The sequence below is a fragment of the Bombina bombina genome, chromosome 2 (assembly GCF_027579735.1).
Source record: "Bombina bombina isolate aBomBom1 chromosome 2, aBomBom1.pri, whole genome shotgun sequence".
In the NCBI taxonomy this organism is placed as follows: domain Eukaryota; kingdom Metazoa; phylum Chordata; class Amphibia; order Anura; family Bombinatoridae; genus Bombina; species Bombina bombina.
The window spans coordinates 719360336-719387372 of record NC_069500.1 but is presented as its reverse complement, the minus strand read 5'-3'; the positions used below and the strand labels follow the sequence as shown (position 1 = coordinate 719387372).

The 27037-nt window shown below is 39.9% G+C and overlaps 1 protein-coding gene across 2 annotated transcripts in view; it reads right to left on the bottom strand.

Annotated features, from left to right (window-relative positions):
* RNF38 (ring finger protein 38) overlaps positions 1–27037 on the bottom strand; it is a 415090-nt gene that overhangs the window by 152183 nt on the left and 235870 nt on the right. For both annotated transcript variants that reach the window (XM_053702728.1, XM_053702729.1), the window contains exon 2: positions 19770–19840. In XM_053702728.1, the coding sequence (XP_053558703.1) occupies positions 19770–19840 (71 nt within the window). The remainder of the gene's footprint in view (positions 1–19769; positions 19841–27037) is intronic.

Sequence of the window (27037 nt, the reverse complement as noted above, 5' to 3'; positions counted from 1 at the left end):
CAGCAGTCATAAGACCTAGAATTTCCATGCATAAGGCTACCGAAGGGAATGATTGAGACTGAAGGTTTCGACAAGCTGAGATCAATTTTAGACGTCTCTTGTCTGTCAGAGACAGAGTCATGGACACTGAATCTATCTGGAAACCTAAAAAGGTTACCCTTGTCTGAGGAATCAATGAACTTTTCGGTAAATTGATCCTCCAACCATGATCTCGAAGAAACAACACAAGTCGATTCGTATGAGATTCTGCTAAATGTGAAGACTGAGCAAGTACCAAGATATCGTCCAAATAAGGAAATACCACAATACCCTGTTCTCTGATTACAGACAGAAGGGCACCGAGAACCTTTGTAAAAATTCTTGGAGCTGTTGCTAGGCCAAACGGCAGAGCCACAAACTGGTAATGCTTGTCTAGGAAAGAGAATCTCAGAAACTGATAGTGATCTGGATGAATCGGAATATGCAGATATGCATCCTGTAAATCTATTGTGGACATATAATGCCCTTGCTGAACAAAAGGCAGGATAGTCCTTATAGTTACCATTTTGAATGTTGGTATCCTTACATAACGATTCAATATTTTTAGATCCAGAACTGGTCTGAAGGAATTCTCCTTCTTTGGTACAATGAAGAGATTTGAATAAAACCCCAGCCCCTGTTCCAGAACTGGAACTGGCATAATTACTCCAGCCAACTCTAGATCTGAAACACATTTCAGAAATGCTTGAGCCTTCGCCGGATTTACTGGTACACGGGAAAGAAAAAATCTCTTTGCAGGAGGCCTTACCTTGAAGCCAATTCTGTACCCTTATGAAACAATATTCTGAATCCAAAGATTGTGAATTGAATTGATCCAAATTTCTTTGAAAAATCGTAATCTGCCCCCTACCAGCTGGGCTGGAATGAGGGCCGCACCTTCATGTGGACTTGGGAGCTGGCTTTGGTTTTCTAAAAGGCTTGGATTTATTCCAGACTGGAGATGGTTTCCAAACTGATACCGCTCCTGTGGGTGAAGGATCAGGCTTTTGTTCCTTGTTGTGACGAAAGGAACGAAAACGATTATTAGACCTAAATTTACCTTTAGATTTTTTATCCTGTGGTAAAAAAGTTCCTTTCCCTCCAGTAACAGTTGAGATAATAGAATCCAACTGAGAACCAAATAATTTATTACCCTGGAAAGAAAGGGAAAGCAAAGTTGACTTAGAAGACATATCAGCATTCCAAGTTTTAAGCCATAAAGCTCTTCTAGCTAAAATAGCTAGAGACATATACCTGACATCAACTCTAATGATATCAAAGATGGCATCACAAATAAAGTTATTAGCATGTTGAAGAAGATTAACAATGCTATGAGAATTATGATCGGTTACTTGTTGCGCTAAAGCTTCTAACCAAAAAGTTGAAGCTGCAGCAACATCCGCTAAAGATATAGCAGGTCTAAGATTACCTGAACATAAGTAAGCTTTTCTTAGAAAGGATTCAATCTTCCTATCTAAAGGATCCTTAAAGGAAGTACTATCTGCCGTAGGAATAGTAGTACGTTTAGCAAGAGTAGAGACAGCCCCATCAACCTTAGGGATTTTGTCCCAAAACTCTAATCTGTCAGATGGCACAGGATATAATTGCTTAAAACGTTTAGAAGGAGTAAATGAATTACCCAAATTATTCCATTCCCTGGAGATTACTTCAGAAATAGCATCAGGGACAGGAAAAACTTCTGGAATAACTACAGGAGATTTAAAGACCTTATTTAAACGTTTAGATTTAGTATCAAGAGGACCAGAATCCTCTATTTCTAACGCAATTAAGACTTCTTTAAGTAAAGAACGAATAAATTCCATTTTGAATAAATATGAAGATTTATCAGCATCAATCTCTGAAACAGAATACTCTGAACCAGAGGAATCATTATCAGAATCAGAATGATGATGTTCATTTAAAAATTCATCTGAAAAATGAGAAGTTTTAAAAGACCTTTTGCGTTTACTAGAAGGAGGAATAACAGACATAGCCTTCTTAATGGATTTAGAAACAAAATCTCTTATGTTAACAGGAACACTCTGAGTATTAGATGTTGATGGAACAGCAACAGGTAATGTAACATTACTAAAGGAAATATTATCTGCATTAACAAGTTTGTCATGACATTCATTACAAACAACAGCTGGAGGAACAGATACCACAAGTTTACAGCAGATACACTTAACTTTGGTAGATCCAGCACCAGGCAGCGACTTTCCAGAAGTATCTTCTGACTCAAGGTCAATCTGGGACATCTTGCAATATGTAATAGAAAAAACAACATATAAAGCAAAATTGATCAAATTCCTTAAATGACAGTTTCAGGAATGGGAAAAAATGCCAGTGAACAAGCTTCTAGCAACCAGAAGCAATAAATAATGAGACTTAAATAATGTGGAGACAAAAGTGACGCCCATATTTTTTAGCGCCAAAAAAGACGCCCACATTATTTGGCGCCTAAATGCTTTTGGCGCCAAAAATGACGCCACATCCGGAATGCCGGCAATTTTGGCGAAAGAAAACGTCAAAAAATGACGCAACTTCCGGCGACACGTATGACGCCGGAAACAGAAAATATTTTTTTGCGCCAAAAAAGTCAGCGCCAAGAATGACGCAATAAAATGAAGCATTTTCAGCCCCCGCGAGCCTAACAGCCCACAGGGAAAAAAGTCAAATTTTAAGGTAAGAAAAAAATTGATTTATTCATATGCATTATCCCAAATATGAAACTGACTGTCTGCAATAAGGAACGTTGAACATCCTGAGTCAAGGCAAATAAATGTTTGAACACATATATTTAGAACTTTATATAAAAGTGCCCAACCATAGCTTAGAGTGTCACAGAAAATAAGACTTACTTACCCCAGGACACTCATCTACATGTAGTAGAAAGCCAAACCAGTACTGAAATGAGAATCAGTAGAGGTAATGGTATATATAAGAGTATATCGTCGATCTGAAAAGGGAGGTAAGAGATGAATCTCTACGACCGATAACAGAGAACCTATGAAATAGACCCCGTAGAAGGAGATCATTGAATTCAAATAGGCAATACTCTCCTCACATCCCTCTGACATTCACTGCACGCTGAGAGGAAAACCGGGCTCCAACCTGCTGCGGAGCGCATATCAACGTAGAATCTAGCACAAACTTACTTCACCACCTCCATAGGAGGCAAAGTTTGTAAAACTGATTTGTGGGTGTGGTGAGGGGTGTATTTATAGGCATTTTGAGGTTTGGGAAACTTTGCCCCTCCTGGTAGGAATGTATATCCCATACGTCACTAGCTCATGGACTCTTGCTAATTACATGAAAGAAATGGGGTTAAAATCTGTTTCTGTGAAGGGAGAAGAGAGGTTTTAATTATAGGAAGCCATTTATTAAAAAAAGCTTCTTTTTTTTCTGAGATAGGAATAATGTTATGAGATTCAAAAATAATTTGACCTTGAATTTCTTTAAAAAACATAAATTATGCTTACCAGATAATTTCCTGCAAAACCCCTTTCTCTCAAAAGCTGCTTCTGCCGAAGCAAAAACGCCAAATATGTAAAATTTTGAAAAAAATATATAAGGAAGACCAGGTAGTTGCCCTACAAATCTGATCCCTAAAGGGCTCATTCTCAAAACCCAAGAGGAAGCCACAGCTTTAGTTGGCTGAGCCTTAAAGGGACACCGAACCCATTTTTTTTTCTTTCATGATTCAGATGGAGCATGCAATTTTAATCAACTTTCTAATTTACTCCTATTGTCAATTTTTCTTTGTTCTCTTGTTATCTTTATTTGGAAATCATGAATGTAAATCTTAGCAGCCAGCCCATTTTGGGTTCAGCACCATGGACAGTGCTTGCTTATTGGAGGCTGACATTTACCCACCAATAAGCAAGGTTAACCCAGGTTCTCAACCAAAAATGGGCCGGCTCCTATAAATCACATTCCAAGCATGTAGGAAGCTTGTAGGGTTAGTTTTAGCTTTAGTGTAGTGTAGTAGACAATCCCAAGTATTGATCTAGGCCAATTGTGGTATATTTCATGCCACCATTTCACCACCAAATGCAATCAAATAAAAAAAAAAAACTTTAAATTTTTCACAATTTTAGGTTTCTCACTGAAATTATTTACAAACAGCTTGTGCAATGATGGCACAAATGGTTGTAAATGCTTCTCTGGGATCCCCTTTGTTCAGAAATAGCAGACATATATGGCTTTGGCGTTGCTTTTTGGTAATTAGAAGGCCGCTAAATGCTGCTGCGCACCACACGTGAATTATGCCTAGCAGTGAAGGGGTAAATTAGGTAGCTTGTAGGGAGCTTGCAGGGTTAATTTTAGCTTTAGTGTAGAGATTAGCATCCACCCTGACACATCCCACCCCCTGATCCCTCCCAAACAGCTCTCTTCCTTCCCCCACCCCACAATTGTCCCCTCCATCTTAAGTACTGGCAGAAAGTCTGCCAGTACTAAAATAAAAGGTATCTTAATTATTTTTACTTTTTTCTCTCACATATTTACATATGATGCTGCGTAGGATCTCCCCTTAGCCCCCAACCTCCCTGATCCCCCCCCATACAGCTCTCTAACCCTCCCCCCTCTACCTATTTACCGCCATCTTGGGTACTGGCATCTGTCTGCCAGTACCCAATTTGCACCTACAAATGTATTCTTTTATTTTTAAAATTAAAAATTTATATTTTCTGTAGTGTAGCTGCCCCCCCCCCCCTCAATACCCTACCCACCCTCCACCTCCCAGATCCCTTCCCCAGCATGTTTGATCCCACCCTTCCTCTCCCATTGATTTATACTAAGTGCCGGTTAAATGTGGCGCTCACACGCGCACATGTCGCCCCCCCCCCGCCGCAACCGCGTCACTTGCGGACCGGATCAGAGACATCACAAACAGATGTCGCCATCGAGGGGCCGCCCACCCACCTCCCTACTGCAGCTCCCACCCACCAACGATCAACCCCATTGATGGCCGATGCAGAGAGGGCCACAGAACATGCTCCTCAACCAGAAAAACAAGGAAGTGAACAAGGCCCCTTTCGCTTCCCAGAATAGACACAAACCAGGAAGAAGTTTGACAGAACTCCTTTGTAGCCTAAAGATAGAACTTCAAGGCCCGAACCACATCCAAGTTATGAAATAACCACTACTTAGAAGAAGGATTAGGATACAAGGAAGGAACCACAATCTACTGATTGATGTTGCGAGCTGAAACAACCATAGGAAGAAAACCTAACCCAGAGAGAACAGCCTTAGCCGCATGAAAAAGGTAGGTAAGGTAAGGGACTTCATATTGCAAGGCAGCCATCTCACAAACTCTGAGCGCTGAAGCAATAGCCAGTAGAAAAAAAAAAAAAAGAACCTTCCAAGACAGAACATCTTAATGTCAACTCTATGCATAAACCCAAATGGAGCCTTCTGCAAAACTTAGAACAAGATGCAAACTCCAAGAAGGAGCACTAGATCTAAACACAGGCCTGATCTAGTCAAAGCCTGAAGAAGACTGGACATCTGGAAGCTCTGTGATACTCTCGAGCAGTATAACAGATAGGGCCAAAATCTGTCCACTAAGGGAGCTAACAGAAGGCCCTTCCCCAGAGCATCCTGGAGAAAGGAAAGGATCCTGGAAAACCTGGCCTTATGCCAGGTGAATCCCCGCTCTACATACCAGAAGAAGTAAGTCCTGCACCCCTTATGATAGGTGCGACTATACACAGGATTATGAGCTAGAACGAGAGTAACAACGCTCTTTCAGAAAAAACTCTCTTGGCTAAGACTAAGCATTCAATTCCACACAGTCAGTCTCAGAGAGTCCAGGTTGTGATGAACACAAGGACCCTGCTCCAGCAGATCCCTGTAACAAGGTCCGTGGAGGCGAAGCCCCTAAACTGCGACACAACTCTAGATATAAACGAAGAAAACGGTCTGATAGATACTGGGACAATTACTCCAAAGGTCCCTTGTCTTCTCTGACAAGACAATTGCCCAGAAAAGAAGCCCATTTCTGGATTTTTGAACCCCTAGATCGATATGATCCAGTATCAAGCACCCATCCCAGATAATACCTAAATAGGTCCAGCCTGTTAACTAGGATAGATGGGCCTGTTGTACCTGGACTGGAATCTAGAAGAAAAAACTCCTTCTCCTAAGTAGAAAGAAGCATTAGACCTAACTAGTATCCACAACAGGTCCTTCCTGTCATCTAGGATACAACGTATCTTCCAGAAAACTCCCGGGCTAAAATGAAACTTCTTAAGTTCCAGCAAAGCTAGGACAACAGAATAATCAAATTAAAGAAATTAAGCTCCGTGTCTTAAAATTTTCTTCGAAAATATTGGGGGGGGGGGGGGAACTATCACCCCAAGCAGAAATCTATAAGCTTCCACCAAAAGTCTCCAACAATCTTGACCATCAAAGTCGATAGTATAAAAAATCCCATGTGACAAAACGTCTTTCTAAGAAGAGTTTACAAAACAATCCAGAGCTACAAAAAAAAAAAAAAAAAAACTATACAGAACGGAATAGCAAAGTAAAAGAAAAAAGGAAAGCGCCCACAAGTGATAAGCTGAAAAGGAGTGTGTAAACAAAAACAGGTCCTGCCTGTCATACGACACAACCCCCCATAGAGCTCGGAACTGGGATTCTAAATAAACGATAAAACAAAAATTAAAACAAGACGACAAGGAATATCACCATCCTCCACTCATCTTAGTTATGATCGTTATCTGATTTAGAGGACTGATATTCAACTGATGAAGCAGAACTGGAAACCTCTAACATTGCCAAAACCTCTCTCAGAAGTAAACGCAGGCGTGCCAATCTAAATCTAAATACTAAGCCCCCCGCAGTCGGAGGACCCAAGTCAGCAGACTCCGACCCAGGAGGTTCTCCCTCTGAAGCCTCAGAGGGAACCATATCCCTAGAGGACTGATTGGAAACAATCATTATATTACACAAATGTCCTTGTGCAGGAGAGCCCGGATTAACCCTTCGCTTGCACGTAGCAGGAATAGGTAACTGCGTAGTAACCTCTGGTGGAAACAAACCCCTTACAGGTGAAGGAGGATTGGAACGCGGGAAAACTGCATATGTAGGAACAGAATCTAGGGAACACACCTCACTGGATGAAGAGTCCTCAGAGGCGGATGGCTCAGTAGTCTCTAACATCTCAACATTGCTTGATGAGAACACTCTATTGCGGCATACGGAACATAATTGAGAGGGCTGGATTACCCGGGCCTCCTCACAATATACACAGGTATCAAATTCTGTATCGGAGGGATCCCCCTCTAAATGATCAGAATCCTCCATAACTCGTCTATACCAAATTATAGAAAGGAAAAACAACTGGCACCTTATACCCCCAATGGCTGGGGCACTTACCACCTCCTATGACCTAGACAGATAGAGAAGATGCTCCTCTCCGCAGACACCCGGTCAGGAATCAGAAGTGGTGAAAAAAGGTGACTATTCCCAGTCACATGGTGCTCATGCAAGACCTGCCCCTGATAAGGAAAAAGCGTGCCAGCTTAATATAAAGAAACTGCACAGCTCTCAAAATGAAAATAACCTGTACGTTCCGTATCAGCCAAAGAGCCCAAACGTTCTTACACATAAGCAGTTGAAATCACATAACAAATATGACTAAAACCCCCCACTGTTCGGGGGGCAGAGCCAGCAGCTGAAAGAACAAGACGTGTGGCTTGGGAGCTCCTGATCGTCAATAATATAAAAACATAATTTATGCTTACCTGATAAATTTATTTCTCTTGTAGTGTATTCAGTCCACGGGTCATCCATTACTTATGGGATATATTCCCTTCCCAACAGGAAGTTGCAAGAGGATCACCCAAGCAGAGCTGCTATATAGCTCCTCCCCTCACATGTCATATCCAGTCATTCGACCGAAACAAGACAAGAAAGGAGAAACCATAGGGTGCAGTGGTGACTGGAGTTTTAATTAAAATTTAGATCTGCCTTAAAAAGACAGGGCGGGCCGTGGACTGAATACACTACAAGAGAAATAAATTTATCAGGTAAGCATAAATTAGTTTTCTCTTGTTAAGTGTATTCAGTCCACGGGTCATCCATTACTTATGGGATACCAATACCAAAGCCAAAGTACACGGATGATGGGAGGGACAAGGCAGGAACTTAAACGGAAGGAACCACTGCCTGTAGAACCTTTCTCCCAAAAACAGCCTCCGAAGAAGCAAAAGTGTCAAATTTGTAAAATTTTTAAAAAGTGTGAAGCGAAGACCAAGTTGCAGCCTTGCAAATCTGTTCAACAGAGGCCTCATTCTTAATGGCCCAGGTGGAAGCCACAGCTCTAGTGGAATGAGCTGTAATTCTTTCAGGGGACTGCTGTCCAGCAGTCTCATAGGCTAAACGTATTATGCTACGAAGCCAAAAGGAGAGAGAGGTTGCCGAAGCTTTTTGACCTCTCCTCTGACCAGAGTACACGACAAACAGGGAAGAAGTTTGACGAAAATCTTTAGTTGCCTGTAAATAGAACTTCAGGGCACGGACTACGTCCAGATTATGCAAAAGTCGTTCCTTCTTTGAAGAAGGATTAGGACATAATGATGGAACAACAATCTCCTGATTGATATTCCTGTTAGAAACTACCTTAGGTAAAAACCCAGGTTTAGTACGCAGAACTACCTTGTCTGAATGGAAAATCAGATAAGGAGAATCACAATGTAAGGCCGATAACTCAGAGACTCTTCGAGCCGAGGAAATAGCCATCAAAAACAGAACTTTCCAAGATAAAAGCTTAATATCAATGGAATGAAGGGGTTCAAACGGAACCCCTTGAAGAACTTTAAGAACCAAGTTTAAGCTCCACGGAGGAGCAACAGTCTTAAACACAGGCTTAATCCTAGCCAAAGCCTGACAAAAAGCCTGGACGTCTGGAACTTCTGCCAGACGTTTGTGTAAGAGAATAGACAGAGCAGAAATCTGTCCCTTTAACGAACTAGCAGATAAGCCCTTTTCTAAACCCTCTTGTAGAAAGGACAATATCCTAGGAATCCTAACCCTACTCCATGAGTAACCCTTGGATTCGCACCAATATAAATATTTACGCCGTATCTTATGGTAAATTTTTCTGGTAACAGGCTTCCATGCCTGTATTAAGGTATCAATAACTGACTCCGAGAAGCCATGCTTTGATAGGATCAAGCGTTCAATCTCCATGCAGTCAGCCTCAGAGAAATTAGATTTGGATGTTTGAAAGGACCTTGTATTAGAAGGTCCTGCCTCAGAGGTAGAGACCATGGTGGACAGGACGACATGTCGACTAGGTCTGCATACCAGGTCCTGCGTGGCCACGCAGGCGCTATCAGAATCACCGATGCTCTCTCCTGTTTGATCTTGGCAATCAGTCGGAAATGGTGGAAACACATAAGCCATGTTGAAGACCCAAGGGGCTGTCAGAGCATCTATCAGCGCTGCTCCCGGGTCCCTGGACCTGGATCCGTAACAAGGAAGCTTGGCGTTCTGGCGAGACGCCATGAGATCCAGATCTGGTTTGCCCCAACGATGAATCAGTTGAGCGAAGACCTCCGGATGAAAAGTCTGGCGACTTAGAAAATCCGCCTCCCAGTTCTCTACGCCTGGGATGTAGATCGCTGATAGGTGGCAAGAGTGAGACTCTGCCCAGCGAATTATCTTTGAGACTTCCAACATCGCTAGGGAACTCCTGGTTCCCCCTTGATGGTTGATGTAAGCCACAGTCGTGATGTTGTCCGACTGAAATCTGATGAACCTCAGTGTTGCTAACTGAGGCCAAGCTAGAAGAGCATTGAATATTGCTCTCAACTCCAGAATATTTATTGGGAGGAGTTTCTCCTCCTGAGTCCATAATCCCTGAGCCTTCAGGGAGTTCCAGACTGCGCCCCAACCTAGAAGGCTGGCATCTGTTGTTACAATTGTCCAATCTGGCCTGCGAAAGGTCATCCCCTTGGACAGATGGACCTGAGAAAGCCACCAGAGAAGAGAATCCCCAGAGAAGAGAATCCCTGGTCTCTTGATCCAGATTTAGTAGAGGGGACAAATCTGAGTAATCCCCATTCCACTGACTTAGCATGCATAATTGCAGAGGTCTGAGATGCAGGCGCGCAAATGGTACTATGTCCATTGCCGCTACCATTAAGCCGATTACTTCCATACACTGAGCTACTGACGGGCGTGGAATGGAATGAAGGACACGGCAAGCATTTAAAAGTTTTGATAACCTGGCCTCCGTCAGGTAAATTTTCATTTCTACAGAATCTAGGAAGGAGACTCTTGTGAGTGGTGATAGAGAACTCTTTTCCACGTTCACCTTCCACCCATGCGACCTCAGGAATGCCAGAACTATCTCTGTATGAGACTTGGCAATTTGAAAACTTGACGCTTGTATCAGAATGTCGTCTAGGTACGGAGCCACCGCTATGCCTCGCGGTCTTAGCACCGCTAGGAGTGAGCCCAGAACCTTTGTAAAAATTCTCAGGGCCGTAGCTAACCCGAAGGGGAGAGCTACAAACTGGTAATGCCTGTTTAGAAAGGCAAATCTTAGGTACCGATAATGATCTTTGTGAATCGGTATATGAAGGTAGGCATCCTTTAAGTCTACTGTGGTCATGTATTGACCCTCTTGGATCATGGGTAGGATGGTTCGAATAGTTTCCATTTTGAATGATGGAACTCTTAGGAATTTGCTTAAGATTTTTAGGTCCAAGATTAGTCTGAAGGTTCCCTCTTTCTTGGGAACCACAAACAGATTTGAGTAAAACCCTTGCCCTTGTTCCGACCGCGGAACTGGGTGGATCACCACCATTACTAAGAGGTCTTGCACACAGCGTAGAAATGCCTCTTTCTTTATTTGGTTTGCTGATAACCTTGAAAGATGAAATCTCCCTAGTGGAGGAGAAGCTTTGAAGTCCAGAAGATATCCCTGAAATATGATCTCCAACGCCCAGGGATCCTGGACATCTCTTGCCCAAGCCTGGGCGAAGAGAGATAGTCTGCCCCCCACTAGATCCGTTTCCGGATCGGGGGCCCTCTCTTCATGCTGTCTTAGGGGCAGAAGTAGGCTTTCTGGCCTGCTTGCCCTTGTTCCAGGGCTGGTTAGCTTTCCAGCCCTGTCTGTAACAAGCAACAGGTCCTTCCTGTTTTGGAGTGGAGGAAGTTGATGCTGCTCCTGCCTTGAAGTTACGAAAGGCACGAAAATTAGACTGTTTGTCCTTTGATTTGGCCCTGTCCTGAGGAAGAGTATGACCCTTACCTCCAGTAATGTCAGCAATAATTTCTTTCAAGCCGGGCCCGAATAAGGTCTGCCCTTTGAAAGGAATATTAAGCAATTTAGATTTAGAAGTCACGTCAGCTGACCAGGATTTAAGCCATAGCGCTCTGCGCGCCTGGATGGCGAAACCGGAGTTCTTAGCCGTTAGTTTGGTTAAATGTACAACGGCATCAGAAACAAATGCATTAGCTAGCTTAAGTGCTTTAAGCTTGGCCATAATCTCATCCAATGGAGCTGTGCGAATGGCATCTTCCAGAGACTCAAACCAGAATGCCACAGCAGCAGTGACAGGCGCAATGCATGCAAGGGGCTGTAAGATAAAACCTTGTTGAACAAACATTTTCTTAAGGTAACCTTCTAATTTTTTATCCATTGGATCCGAAAAAGCACAACTATCCTCCACCGGGATAGTGGTACGTTTAGCTAAAGTAGAAACTGCTCCCTCCACCTTAGGGGCCGTCTGCCATAAGTCTCGTGTGGTGGAGTCTATTGGAAACATTTTTCTAAATATTAGAGGAGGGGAAAAGGGCACACCGGGTCTATCCCACTCCTTGCTAATAATTTCTGTAACCCTTTTAGGTATAGGAAAAATGTCAGTACACACCGGTACCGCAAAGTATCTATCCAACCTACATATTTTCTCTGGAATTGCAACCGTGTTACAATCATTCAGAGCCGCTAATACCTCCCCTAGCAATACACGGAGGTTCTCAAGCTTAAATTTAAAATTAGAAATCTCTGAATCCAGTCTCCCTGGATCAGATCCGTCACCCACAGAATGAAGCTCTCCGTCCTCATGTTCTGCAAATTGTGACGCAGTATCAGACATGGCTCTCACATCATCAGCGCGCTCTGTCCTTAACCCAGAGCTATCGCGCTTGCCTCTTAATTCAGGCAATTTAGATAATACCTCTGTCATAACAGCAGCCATGTCTTGCAAAGTGATTTGTATGGGCCTCTCTGATGTACTTGGCGCCACAATATCACGCGCCTCCTGAGCGGGAGGCGAAGGTACTGACACATGAGGAGAGTTAGTCGGCATAACTTCCCCCTCGTTGTCTGGTGATAATTTCTTTACAGATATAAATTGACTTTTATTCAAAGTGACATCAATACATTTAGTACACATATTTCTGTGGGGCTCCACATGGGCCTTCAAACATAGTGAACAAACAGATTAATCTGTGTCAGACATGTTTAAACAGACTAGCAATGAGACTAGCAAGCTTGGAAAATACTTTCAAATAAGTTTACAAGCAATATAAAAAACGCTACTGCGCCTTTAAGAAGCACAAAAAATCGTCACAGTTGAAATAACAATGAACCAAATCAGTTATAGCAACCAAATTTTCACAGTAAATGTATTAAGTTAGCAAATGGATGATTAACCCCTTAATACCCAAAAATGGATAATCAATTTAACAATTAACGTTTTTATCACAGTCAAACACACTGTCACAGGTCTGCTGTGACTGATTACCTCCCTCAAAATGAATTTTGAAGACCCCTGAGCTCTCTAGAGACGTCCTGGATCAAGGAGGAAGAAGCAGGAAGACTGTAACTGAATTTTTACTGCGCAAAAAAGCGCTAAAATAGGCCCCTCCCACTCATATTACAACAGTGGGAAATCTCAGTTAACCGTTTCTATGTAGAAATAAACGACAGCCATGTGGAAAATCATGCCCCAAAAGATTTATCACCAAAGTACCTCACAAAAAAGAATAACATGCCAGTAAACATTTTAAACATGCACTTTAAAAGTTAGGTAGTCTTATTAATAAGCCTGCTACCAGTCGCTTCAAATGCAGTTAAGGCTCATACATTACCTCAGTATTAACAGTATTTTCTTAGTCAAATTCCATTCCTTAGAAAATTACTTATTGTACATACATTCATCAGCCTGATACCAGTCGCTACTGCATTTAAGGCTGTACTTACATTGCATCGGTATCAGCAGTATTTTCTTAGTCAATTCCATTCCTTAGAAAAATAATTTACTGCACATACCTTGTTTGCAGGATTCCCCACACGTTATTCCCTTTCTGAAAGTTACCCCACTGCTCAGAATGTGCGAGAACAGCCATTGGATCTTAGTTACTTCTGCTAAGATCATAGAAAACGCAGGCAGATTCTTCTTCCAAATACTGCCTGAGAACAAACAGCACACTCCGGTGCCATTTAAAATAACAAACTTTTGATTGAAGAAATAAACTAAGTATAAAAAACACCACAGACCTCTCACAACGTCCTATCTAGTTGAGTTGCAAGAGAATGACTGGGTATGACATGTGAGGGGAGGAGCTATATAGCAGCTCTGCTTGGGTGATCCTCTTGCAACTTCCTGTTGGGAAGGGAATATATCCCATAAGTAATGGATGACCCGTGGACTGAATACACTTAACAAGAGAAACACTATTATATGCAAAGGAAAGTGTCTCTTCCACAAGTTTACATTTTCATTAAGTCATGGACTGCAGGACAATCTATTGGTATCACCGCAATGAAGAGATAGCTGACATAAATCATCGATCAGAAAGCCAGCTGCTATATCAGAACGGTACGAGCTGCCATCTTAGGGCATATCTACACTTCATCGCATCTCACAGTGCATCAGCAATTACCCCACAAGCTATGACTTTGGACACATCTTATCCTCTCTCCCCCAGCCTTACCGGGGTCACAAGTAAGAAACTGCAATCGCCATAAAATACTTCCAGACGTGTAATACATCTGAAACAACCTCCCCTTCAAATATGGAAAGGATCATCGCAAGCATGCTGCGCAACTTAATGGCAGAGCTTGATAGTCATCACTGTGATATACTCTGGGAGCTGAGAACCTCTGCTGACCCTACTCAGATATCATTAGCAAAAAACGAACAAGAAGACTCCGACAGCTCAGGCTCACCAGATAATCGGCAGCATCCGAGAGGTGAGGCGCAAAGTGCTGTGTTCGTCACCATGGATGTTCAACATAAGAAGGGGCGATCGTCCTGACGAATCCTCGACTGAGAGCTCATGGCAAATCTCTGTAATACCACCAGCAGTGGACTTACATACCGGGCTGGATCTCTCAAATGGAGCTAAATCCCCAACCCGGCTCCCATCCTTACCTGTGGACTTTGTGAATGCTGTTGGGGGTAATTTTATTAAGGACAGGTCTACCCGGTACATCACAATACATCTATTTCCGCACTCCAAACTTTCAGCCATTATACGACCACCACCCTGGGCCTTTATGACCATTAGACCCACCATGAGATGCTCCAAGATAACTTTAGTCAACATATAGAACCTTGCCTACCTCAGAAAAACCGGAGTGGGGTAACTTTTTATTATCTTATTAAACAATCAGAGGACATGTAGAATCTGATCGCTTGGTAGTTACTACCTTAATTTTCAGTTTGAGGCTCGAATGAAAGAATAACTTCAGGATTATTAGGAGCCTAGCTCTCTACTTTTCATTTTGGGCTGTCTTCACTTATCTTTGTTCTAAATAATGATGGATCATATGTACCACCCCCCCTAAGGAGCTTACCCTTTTATATTCATACCAGTTATCTGTGTGTATTTGTATTAGTATTTTGGGCACTCATACAATTCCTTGCAGAGTTTACCTTTTTTAAGACGTGCACCACTACTGCCCTCAGTTTAATATACATAGTTCAATTCAGGAGGGCTACTTACACTATATTCCAACCATTTTCCTTCTCTGTAGTTGTTGGAGGGGAAATGTATTGTCTTTAATAACTTTTAGAAATGCCTTATACATGTGCACTCAACTATCTTTTCAGATCTACTAATTGGGTGACTGAGTTTCTTTTCCCCAGGCCCTGCCCCTTGATCTACAAAGCTGCTAGGATCCTACACCTATACATATGTGGACTTATATCATCCTCTGCTCTAGGCCCATACTAAGAAAGTCTTTCTAATATTATTATTTTCCCACATCCTGGTTCTCACACTATAAAAACTCATAGCTATTATCTCTGAACCATGAGGTTATATAATATATTGCATATTATGTCTGTATTATCAGATGTCTAGCGCTTTTAAATAATTATATTAAGGTCCATGAGTGACTAATCATAGCTGGGTTCGAGTGTAACCCGCTAGATAAAGAGGTATTTCTCTTTACAGTAAGTACGCTACCTTTTACGTATAACATATTGAGTCTGACATAATTAATACAAGAAGTTGCATAGTATCGATAAAGGACTCTTCCATAGTAATAACTTAGCAGTTATGACTTGTTATTGCTCCCATTTTACTAAAATAGCTGTGACTCCTCATTCTTCATCGTTCTGTTTAAAAAAATCATCCTACAAGGCGACTTAATCCATCAGGGAGTTAAGTTCAACAACATTATCCCCTCCACCCCCCCTACACTTATAGCGGTGTTTACCCGCTGAACATCCGCTTTATCCTGATCTTCTCCAGTAACTACTTATATTTCACTGTACATATATAATTTCTGTTGTTATGATTTTTAGAGCAATATTGTTTCCTATATCAGACCTCAAAGGTTTCCTATATCAGTTGGTTCATGTGTAACCATCAAACTAACCACTGTTAAATGCTATCATCTATATGTTAAAAAACGAGATTCTCAAATTATCGATAACTATGTAGTGTACAATTATCACCTGTCAATATATGAGACTTAATTGTCAATTATGTATCCACTGAGAAGAGAAAACTTTAATGGTTCATGTATATTACTTGTTATGTTATTTCCCTGATGTTTATGTACCAAGAATCTCAATAAAGATTATTAAAAAAACAAACAAAAAACAAAACCCACTGTTCAATAATCCCCATCAGGAGATATTAACCCTTGATTCCATAAAGATAAAGGAGTCCCACTGTGACCCTATCTTCTATCGTTTACATGTGTGTAAAATAATGAAACAATCTTACTGGAATCTATACTGTGGAACAGTGACACGGTCCTTCTGACATGGACTTGAGTGAAGAAAGCAGGCAGCAAAACTCGTCAACGCTGATTGCTTAAGGAGCTGTTAATATGTTATATAACTTTCATCAATGCTCTCACTGAGAGGCTGACAAGATTACTTAAAACTCCAGTCCCATCTCGAAGGGCAGATACCCTTCCTAAGGAACTACTCCAAAATCTTCTGACACTTCTCTGCCAGCCTCCTGTGACAAAAGGCAAAGAATGACTGTGGGGTGAGGGAAGTGGGGGAGGTATTTAAGCCTTTGGCTGGGGTGTTTTTGCCTCCTCTTGGTGGCCAGGTTCTGTATTCCCACAAGTAAGGAATGAAGCCTTGGACTCTCCTCATATTAAGAAGGAAAGCGATGACAGTCCTGGAGCAGAGAAAGCTTTCTAGTTTTTAAGGATAGTTCTTAGATGGCTTTGTTAATCATCCTTATACCAAAACAGAAATAAAATTTTCTCTAGCTACAAACATATTATCTCTATATAATTTATTGTACCAACAATGGATTTTCTGCCAAAATGTAAAGATTTTAGTGCAGAACCAGAACATATGTACCAGGTCTGCTTTATGTAGGGCACAGTGCAGGTAAGTAGCTATAAAAGGTGAATAAAACTTAGATGTTTTGTAAGGAATAATATACATATTATTCATCAATTTCATATGAGCTTCTATAAAGGAGATCAGGGCATTAAAGTTATGTAGGGACTTAAAACTTTGACTTATGGATTGCACGTCTATTAAAAAATATATCCAATAGTTCAATATTTTATTTAAATAAATTTGACTCTGTTTAGCCAACAAAATATCATACATTAGCGAGATGGAATATAAACCTAGACTGAATTTTTGAATACACATATTGATATCTGACACAAACCAAAGATTCCATGGTCCATTTTTGAGAGTTGATATAGTGGGGCCGAATGATCAAGCTCCGAATGGAGCTTTATGCACCTGATTCCGCTCGAGCCTTCAGGCTCGCCGGAAACAGCAGTTATGAAGCAGCGGTCTAAAGACCGCTGCTCCATAATTTGTCCGCCTGCTCTGAGGCTGCGGTCTGCAATCTGCCCGATCCTATACGATCCTAAGCGAATCGGGTATGCTGTCTAGTCACAGCGCGGCCGATAGCGCCATTAAACTGAATGTAGCTCGCTCCCGCTACCAGACCAGAGCATGAGCGAGCTACATTCAGTTTAATGGTGCAATCGGGCACGCTGTGACTAGACATCATGCCCGATGCGCTTAGGAAAAAAAAAGACCCACTCAGTAGAGCCAGGAGTGCCATTCTGTAAAATTAATTTTCGTCGGAATATATCTGTGCAATCCTTTGCTTTAGAAAGCTGGTGCTAAGCTAATGTTATATAATTATGCACTACGTGCAGAATTATATAACATTATTTGGTGGGTTTACTGGCCATTTAACTTTCAGCTGAAACTGAGGGATAATGGAGAACTGTCTTCAAACTTTATTCAGTTCCTTCAGAGGAAGCGGCTGCGTGCCCCATCAGGGAGATATCTATGTTGTTATTTGTATTGTCAGGTTTTCATTGCTTATCTTTTTCCACCCAGAGGGTTAAACAGCTGTTCTTAGAGTCAGAAAAACAACAGTAGGAAAAAGCTGCAGAAAGTAATTTCTGCATTACAACCGTGGGCCTAGTGAAGGGGAAAATCAGCAAAGTATTGTGATGGAATCTCACAGCCACATCCTGTATGGGTATGTCTTAGCATTGCACACAACTTTCTACAGCACTAAAATAATAATAATGCTTTCTACCATATAGAGAAGTACACATATGGTCTTTTTTAAAGTGAATCCTACATGAATTAAATTATTCACATTAAAAAGGACCAGAGAGTGCTTCCTTTGTGTTTTAATTCATTAAAGTTTATAATGACGCTTATTTTTTAAAATACTTACCTTTGCGTTATGGTAAACATAATGCTGATACCTCCGCCTGCAGCTCCTGCTTTCATTAGCATATGGATGATGAATCCGGCCTCCTCCAACTGTTGCGTACCTCACAAGCTGGACGCCAAAGGAGGCACACAACAATTGGAGGAAGCTGCATTTGTCATCAATATGCTAAAGAAAGCAGGAGATGCGGCGAAGGATCAGCGTTATATTTACCATAACGCAAAGGTATTTTTTTTTTTTTTTAAAAAAAAGCATCTTTGTAAACTTTATAAAATTAAAGTGCCCCTGTTTTTAAGATTATTATTTGATACTGAGCTTTAATTTAATTAGTTTAGTTTACAATCACTTTAATGGGAAAGGATTGCTGTGTTTAAAACAGTACTTAGAAGCAAAAAGCGTGAAATATTGTATATCTCACCCAGAGTTCCCTGGTGCAATGGAAACAGTGTATACAGAGTACTTCTGGAGAAATATATATATTCATTCATTCACTATACTTGACTAATTATATTTTTATCTATTTTCTAAAAGTTGTCCTACAAACCAAAATACATTGATATCAATAAATTAATAGGCATTATTTTACAAGGATTCACGCTCTATGCACACAGCCAATTATATGAAAACTAACGCTTATCAGCAAAAGTTTAAGGAAATGTCAAGAATAAACTATGATTCAGCAACTCTGTCTATCTATCTACTGTATCTATCTATCTATCTATCTATCTATCTATCTATTTAGTTTTGGTCTATAAGTGAATCATAAGCAGTCTGCCCCAGCGTTTCTTACCACGTCTTATTACTTATCTAATGAGCAGTTAAAGGATTACTGTTTTTGCCGTTTTTCATTACACACTAGTCACATATTTTGGATGATGTTTATCTATTAACAGCTACCAACCTATATTTTTTCAAAAACGAAGCTTTAAAACATTATATTTTTAATATACATTACCCGGCCATGACGTCACCTTTTCCAGCCCACCGGTTTCGGCATTGTCTGTATTATAACACTTTGACCAATTACAGATCGATCCTATGCATATAATTAGCCCCATAACCCTTCCTAATAAGCCTGCGCATCAATTCTGGTAAATCGCGTATGCGCATTGCTACTCATAGAAGCCGAAGTTACCCACATCATAGTTCATTTGACGCTTGCGCATTGGAGGGAACAATCTATGCAATCGGTTAGCCAGACTTTCTACTTATGATAGTAACGCAACACGTCTTATCTCTTGCCAAATATGTTCTGTCTGTTCTGGTGACGTTGGTTGTGACGCTGCGCTAACTCGCGCATGTGCAGTACTTACCAAAGACGCCATGTTTCAACTGCAGTTGTCAGCACGGATTGGGAATCCGTAACGGCTGATTTAGAAGTAGGTTTGGAAATTATCAATATTTCCAATAGCAATATTTCATTAACACTACATATTTGGTAAAGAATGTATTTGAGTAAAATAATTATTTTTATATATATTAACATTGTATTGAGATTTCATTTCTGACTACAGTGTCCATTTAATAATGGTGTTTCAAAGTGGGAAAGGTAGCTGTGCAATTCATGAACTTGTTAGAAGGACTGGTACCTTTTCGTTGTCATCGTTGCATATGTGATCTTGATGGACTGGCTGACATTGAAAAGTAGGACCCAAATTGCCTGCAGATAAGAAAAAAAAACATAAATATCAAGAGCAGAAAATGAAGTCCACATGTACATAGCTAAACATATGCATTGAACATGATGGGTTAACTCTATTATGACCAAGAAAATAAATTCAACATGATTGTGCAGACTGTGCAGTGGATTTTCTAGACACAACAATACACAGGTGTAGACTCACAGATATTTAGTTTTTAATAATCTACCAAAGATAACATAAATCAGTGATAGGTAAACTGCTTCACTTGAAGGGATGCAGAACTATTTTTTTTTTTAAAGAATTAATTTAAATTATTGAGGGCTTTGTATTGATTATTTTCCTATAAACGCTATTAAGCCTAAATATATATTTTATTTAACCCTCCCTCCCCCATGTAATCTATCTTACTTTATAACTCTGCCACCTAGCAGTACTCCTTGCTCCTATTGAAAGTGCAATCTCCAACTGCCAATATTACACACTTCTCAATGCAGTGACAGGTCTCAAATGCACAGTCCCAGTGGTGTAAGACTGGAAAAGGGTGGAGCTATGCTTGTGCTGCAGTATAAAAAAAATAAAATTTCATTTTCAGGTAAAACTATTTTGTGATTTTTAAATTCAGTACTTTAATGTGTGAAGAAAAAGTAAGGGCTTCCATATCCCTTTATGGGACATACTGTAAATATTAATCTGAAATGCACGGCAGAGCATTTAAAACTTACACAGAAGCAATCTCCAAAAATGGTCACAGATTGTGTGTACAAATGAATGCTTGCACACATTTCTGTCAGAAGTATTATTATTATTTTTTTTAAATACAGGCATATTACAAACATTAACTTTTCTATGTGTTCACATTGGGTGTCTTATGTGCCGCAAATCACATGAAGTAAGTTTTACATTAAACTCAGACTTGTCCACAACAAGACACAAGGACCACAATATAGTCCACTTCTTGAAACTTACAAATTGATATTTCTAAACAAGGGAATCATTTTGTATGTGTGTGTATAACTTGCCTTGTCTGTCCTAGGTTGTGTAAAAAGGGTTTTTTACGATTGTTCAAAAGTATAAGTAGGTATTTAGGATTTAAATCATTCAGTTTTATGCAAAAACAAAGTACAGCTCTAAAATCTTCCTAAATGTTTAAAACATACAGGGTCAGATTACTAATTAATGCTCCTGCTTGAGAATTAATTGCGCTAGAAGTCAGCTTTTTGCACTCGTATGGGTTGCGCTCATATTATGAGTTGAAAGTAAACTGTTTTTGTTTGAGTGCTAACCTGACGAGCGCAAAAAAGCAGACGTTAGAATATTGAGTGCGCGTTCACCTATTCCCCCATAGAAGTCATGGAGAAAGAAAGTGGGGGAAAAAACCTAACAACCCACTCTCTTGCAAACCCGATTGCATATTCTCATGTGCGCTAACCCAACAAAATGCCAATGTTCTTCACGTAACAGAATATGTTCTATTTATTCATAAATAAATATATATATATATATATATATATATATTATGGATTTTTTTGTACAATATATAGTTATACCTATATATAAACATGATTATACATATATATAGATATAGGATTATATATAGCTATATACAGATATATATAGCAATATCTATTTATACGTACTTAGAACATATGCTGGTATGTGCAGAACATTGGAATGTGAAATATTTACAGTTAAAAACTTTATTAAAAATGAATATTGCATAAATCTTTCTTTCTTTTTTCATGTTTTCATTTACTTAACTGCAAAGGGCTCTAATGCACTTGTATCTATGTCTATATATGTATACATATATATTTATGTCTATACATGTCTGTAAATACATTTATACACATATAAATATATATGTACACAGATATAAACATATATATATATATATATATATATATATATATATATAGATAGATAGATAGATAGATAGATAGATAGATAGATATAAATCCCAGCTAGAATGAATCCTCACACCAGGTACAGCTACCTGGGTGCAAATATAGCCAATAATAGTTTCAATAAATACTGCACTTTCAGGATTTGCATGAAAAAAAAGTCAGCTTTAATAGTTAACATTTCAGGGAACTTTCATCAGATCAAAGAACAGTCTGATCTGATGAAAGGGACTTGAGTTCCCGGAAATGTCATCTATTAAAGCTGACTTTTTTTCATGCAAATCCTGAAAGTGCAGTATTTATTGGAACTACTGTATTTACACTGTGTGCAGAATTATTAGGCAAATGAGTATTTTGACCACATCATCCTCTTTATGCATGTTGTCTTACTCCAAGCTGTATAGGCTTGAAAACCTACTACCAATTAAGCATATTAGGTGATGTGCATCTCTGTCATGAGAAGGGGTGTGGTCTAATGACATCAACACCCTATATCAGGTGTGCATAATTATTAGGCAACTTCCTTTCCTTTGGCAAAATGGGTCAAAAGAAGGACTTGACAGGCTCAGAAAAGTCAAAAATAGTGAGATATCTTGCAGAGGGATGCAGCACTCTTAAAATTGCAAAGCTTCTGAAGCGTGATCATCGAACAATCAAGCGTTTCATTCAAAATAGTCAACAGGGTCGCAAGAAGCGTGTGGAAAAACCAAGGCGCAAAATAACTGCCCATGAACTGAGAAAAGTCAAGCGTGCAGCTGCCAAGATGCCACTTGCCACCAGTTTGGCCATATTTCAGAGCTGCAACATCACTGGAGTGCCCAAAAGCACAAGGTGTGCAATACTCAGAGACATGGCCAAGGTAAGAAAGGCTGAAAGACGACCACCACTGAACAAGACACACAAGCTGAAACGTCAAGACTGGGCCAAGAAATATCTCAAGACTGATTTTTCTAAGGTTTTATGGACTGATGAAATGAGAGTGAGTCTTGATGGGCCAGATGGATGGGCCCGTGGCTGGATTGGTAAAGGGCAGAGCGCTCCAGTCCGACTCAGACGCCAGCAAGGTGGAGGTGGAGTACTGGTTTGGGCTGGTATCATCAAAGATGAGCTTGTGGGGCCTTTTCGGGTTGAGGATGGAGTCAAGCTCAACTCCCAGCCCTACTGCCAGTTTCTGGAAGACACCTTCTTCAAGCAGTGGTACAGGAAGAAGTCTGCATCCTTCAAGAAAAACATGATTTTCATGCAGGACAATGCTCCATCACACGCGTCCAAGTACTCCACAGCGTGGCTGGCAAGAAAGGGTATAAAAGAAGAAAATCTAATGACATGGCCTCCTTGTTCACCTGATCTGAACCCCATTGAGAACCTGTGGTCCATCATCAAATGTGAGATTTACAAGGAGGGAAAACAGTACACCTCTCTGAACAGTGTCTGGGAGGCTATGGTTGCTGCTGCACGCAATGTTGATGGTGAACAGATCAAAACACTGACAGAATCCATGGATGGCAGGCTTTTGAGTGTCCTTGCAAAGAAAGGTGGCTATATTGGTCACTGATTTGTTTTTGTTTTGTTTTTGAATGTCAGAAATGTATATTTGTGAATGTTGAGATGTTATATTGGTTTCACTGGTAAAAATAAATAATTGAAATGGGTATATATTTATTTTTTGTTAAGTTGCCTAATAATTATGCACAGTAATAGTCACCTGCACACACAGATATCCCCCTAAAATAGCTATAACTAAAAACAAACTAAAAACTACTTCCAAAACTATTCAGCTTTGATATTAATGAGTTTTTTGGGTTCATTGAGAACATGGTTGTTGTTCAATAATAAAATTAATCCTCAAAAATACAACTTGCCTAATAATTCTGCACTCCCTGTATATATATATATATATATATATATATATATATATAATATATAATATAATATAAATAAATGTTGCTTGGGCGCAAACGTTTGCACTCCACTCGTAATTTGGCCCACAATGTTAAAGGCACAATAGAAAAAAAAAACCTTAGTTTTTTGCCCCTTATATGCTACCAATGTTCATAGCACATTTTTATATGTGTTACCTGATCACTACAAAGGTACAATATTTTAATTCAGTGTGTGAACTTTAATATAGAATATTTGTAGTTGGGGATTCAATAGAGACTTACAACATTACGTTGCATGACATTTATAAATGTCCTAGATTTTCACCAGGACTTCAGTTAGTTTATTTACAAGCAAAAGCATATCAATTAGGGTTGTGTCTACTGCAGTTTTGTTAGCTGCCGAATACGGAAGATCTGAGTTTGCACAAATCTTTCACATGAAGAAATCCGGCTTTGAAAAGAGCCGAACTCCATGAGCAGCCGCCTTCTTCCGTATTTGGAAATTAACAAAACTACCAAATGCACATCCCTAATATCATTCACTTACTGATCACACTTAATTATTTTTTTACCTTGCTAAGCTTTGTAAATAACATGCAACAAAAAAGAAATATGTAACATTTTTTATTTAGAAGAATAAGTATCATATTGTCATTATATATATATATATATATATATATATATATTTAAAATGTATTAGTGCATTGTAAACAATCTGTAAGTATAAAAGCATTTAAATTACCATTTTGTTTTTTTTACTACCCATGATTAAACATTCTATGGTGAATTGCATTTTGAAGTTAATGCCCCTTTAGTACAGAATCAGCAATAAATAAAACATCTGAGCAACATATTTTTGTCTTTGGTTAAATGTCGTCCTTAAGATGACTTGCAATTGCAGCCACTGCTTTATTTTTCTCAGATGTAAAGTCCATTGATGTTATTTCAGTGGTAGAAAACAGACAGCTCAGGAGTTCATACAGATCTCAAAGGCCTCACCTGCAACCCCTTCCTGTCTTTCCTTGCAGGAAAATGTCACATTTTTATCCTCAGAAAACATGTCCTACCTATTACATTTTACCACAGTTAACACTTGCTTTCCTTGTTCTCCCCTTTATTTACTGTTAAACATGCACACGCACTTATACATACAGTATATACAAACACATATGCACACCCACACATACATACAGTATACACAAACACATATGCACACTCACACATACATAAACACATATGAAGGCACTTGAGCACACATATATACATACGCCCACCTACACACATCACACACACACATACATACATATGTACACATATACACATACATAAGCACATGTACACAATCATACACATGCACACAAACATACAAAGACCCACACAGACATGCATACACAGACACACATATGCACACATACATACACACACACACACATAAGCACATGCACACAAACATACAAAGACACACACACACATACATACACAGACATACATATGCACACATACATACACACACATACATACATATGTACACATATACACATACATAAGCACATGTACACAATCATACACATGCACACAAACATTCAAAGACACACACACACATACACATACATACATACACAGACACACATACATACACACACATACATACATACACACATATGCACACATACACACAAACATACATGTACAGTACACAATCATACACAAGTACACAAACATACAAAGACACAGAGATGTGTACACACCTACACACATTTGCACATGCGCACACACACATACAATTATATACACGCGCACAAAGATACATAGACACATACATGCATATGCACATTTACACACACACACACATATACACAACCATAGACATGCGCACAAACATACATAGACACGCACATGAATACAAATACACACGCATATACAATTATACACACAAAAACACACAATATAATATGCACCAGAGGATCTATAGCCTTCTTGTTGCCAAGGGGACAAAAGAAGTGCTTGGCAAAGAGCAGGCTGCAGGCCCTGAGAAGCTCACTTCTCATTACTCAATTAGGCTTGCTGGGCAAGATGACCTCTGTTTAGTTGTATCATTTCAGCTTTCTAAGAAGAAACAAAAACAGAATTTATGCTTACCTGATAAATTTCTTTCTTTTGCAATGTACCGAGTCCACGGATTCATCCTAACTTGTGGGATATTGTCCTTCCTGACAGGAAGTAGCAAAGAGAGCACCACAGCAGAGCTGTCTATATAGCTCCCCCTTAACTCCACCCCCCAGTCATTTGACCGAAGGCCAAGGAAGAAAAGGAGAAACTATAAGGTGCAGAGGTGACTGAAGTTTACATAAAAAATGCTATCTGTCTTGAATAGACAGGGCGGGCCGTGGACTCGGTACATCACAAAAGAAAGAAATTTATCAGGTAAGCATAAATTCTGTTTTCTTTTGCAAGATGTACCAAGTCCACGGATTCATCCTCACTTGTGGGATACCAATACAAAAGCTTTAGGACACAGATGAAGGGAGGGACAAGACAGGAACCTAAACGGAAGGCACCACTGCTTGCAAAACCTTTCTCCCAAAAAATAGCCTCCGAAGAAGCAAAAGTATCAAATTTGTAAAATTTGGAAAAGGTATGAAGCGAAGACCAAGTCGCAGCCTTACAAATCTGTTCAACAGAAGCATCATTTTAAAAGCCCATGTGGAAGCCACAGCTCTAGTGGAGTGAGCTGAAATTCTTTCAGGAGGCTGCTGTCCAGCAGTCTCATAAGCCAAATGGATGATGCTTTTCAGCCAAAAGGAAAGAGAGGTAGCCGTAGCCTTTTGACCTCTACGCTTTCCAGCATAGACAACAAACAAAGAAGATGATTGGCGAAAATATTTGGTTGCCTGCAAATAAAACTTCAAGGCATGAACCACGTCCAAGTTGTGCAACAGACTGTCCTTCTTAGAAAAAGGATTAGGACACAAAGAAGGAACAACAATTTCCTGATTGATATTCCTGTTAGAAACAACCTTAGGGAGGAACCCAGGTTTGGTACGCAAAACCACCTTATCAGCATGGAAAACAAGATAAGGCGAGTCACATTGTAATGCAGATAGTTCAGAAACTCTTCGAGCTGAAGAGATAGCAACTAGAAACAGAACTTTCCAAGATAGAAGCTTAATATCTATGGAATGTATGGGTTCAAACGGAACCCCCTGAAGAACTTTAAGAACTAAATTGAGACTCCATGGCGGAGCAACAGGTTTAAACACAGGCTTAATTCTAATTAAAGCCTGACAAAAAGCCCGAACATCTGGGACATCTGCCAGACGCTTGTGCAACAGAATAGACAAAGCAGATATCTGTCCCTTTAAGGAACTAGCGGACAATCCTTTCTCCAATCCTTCTTGGAGAAAAGACAAAATCCTAGGAATCCTGATCT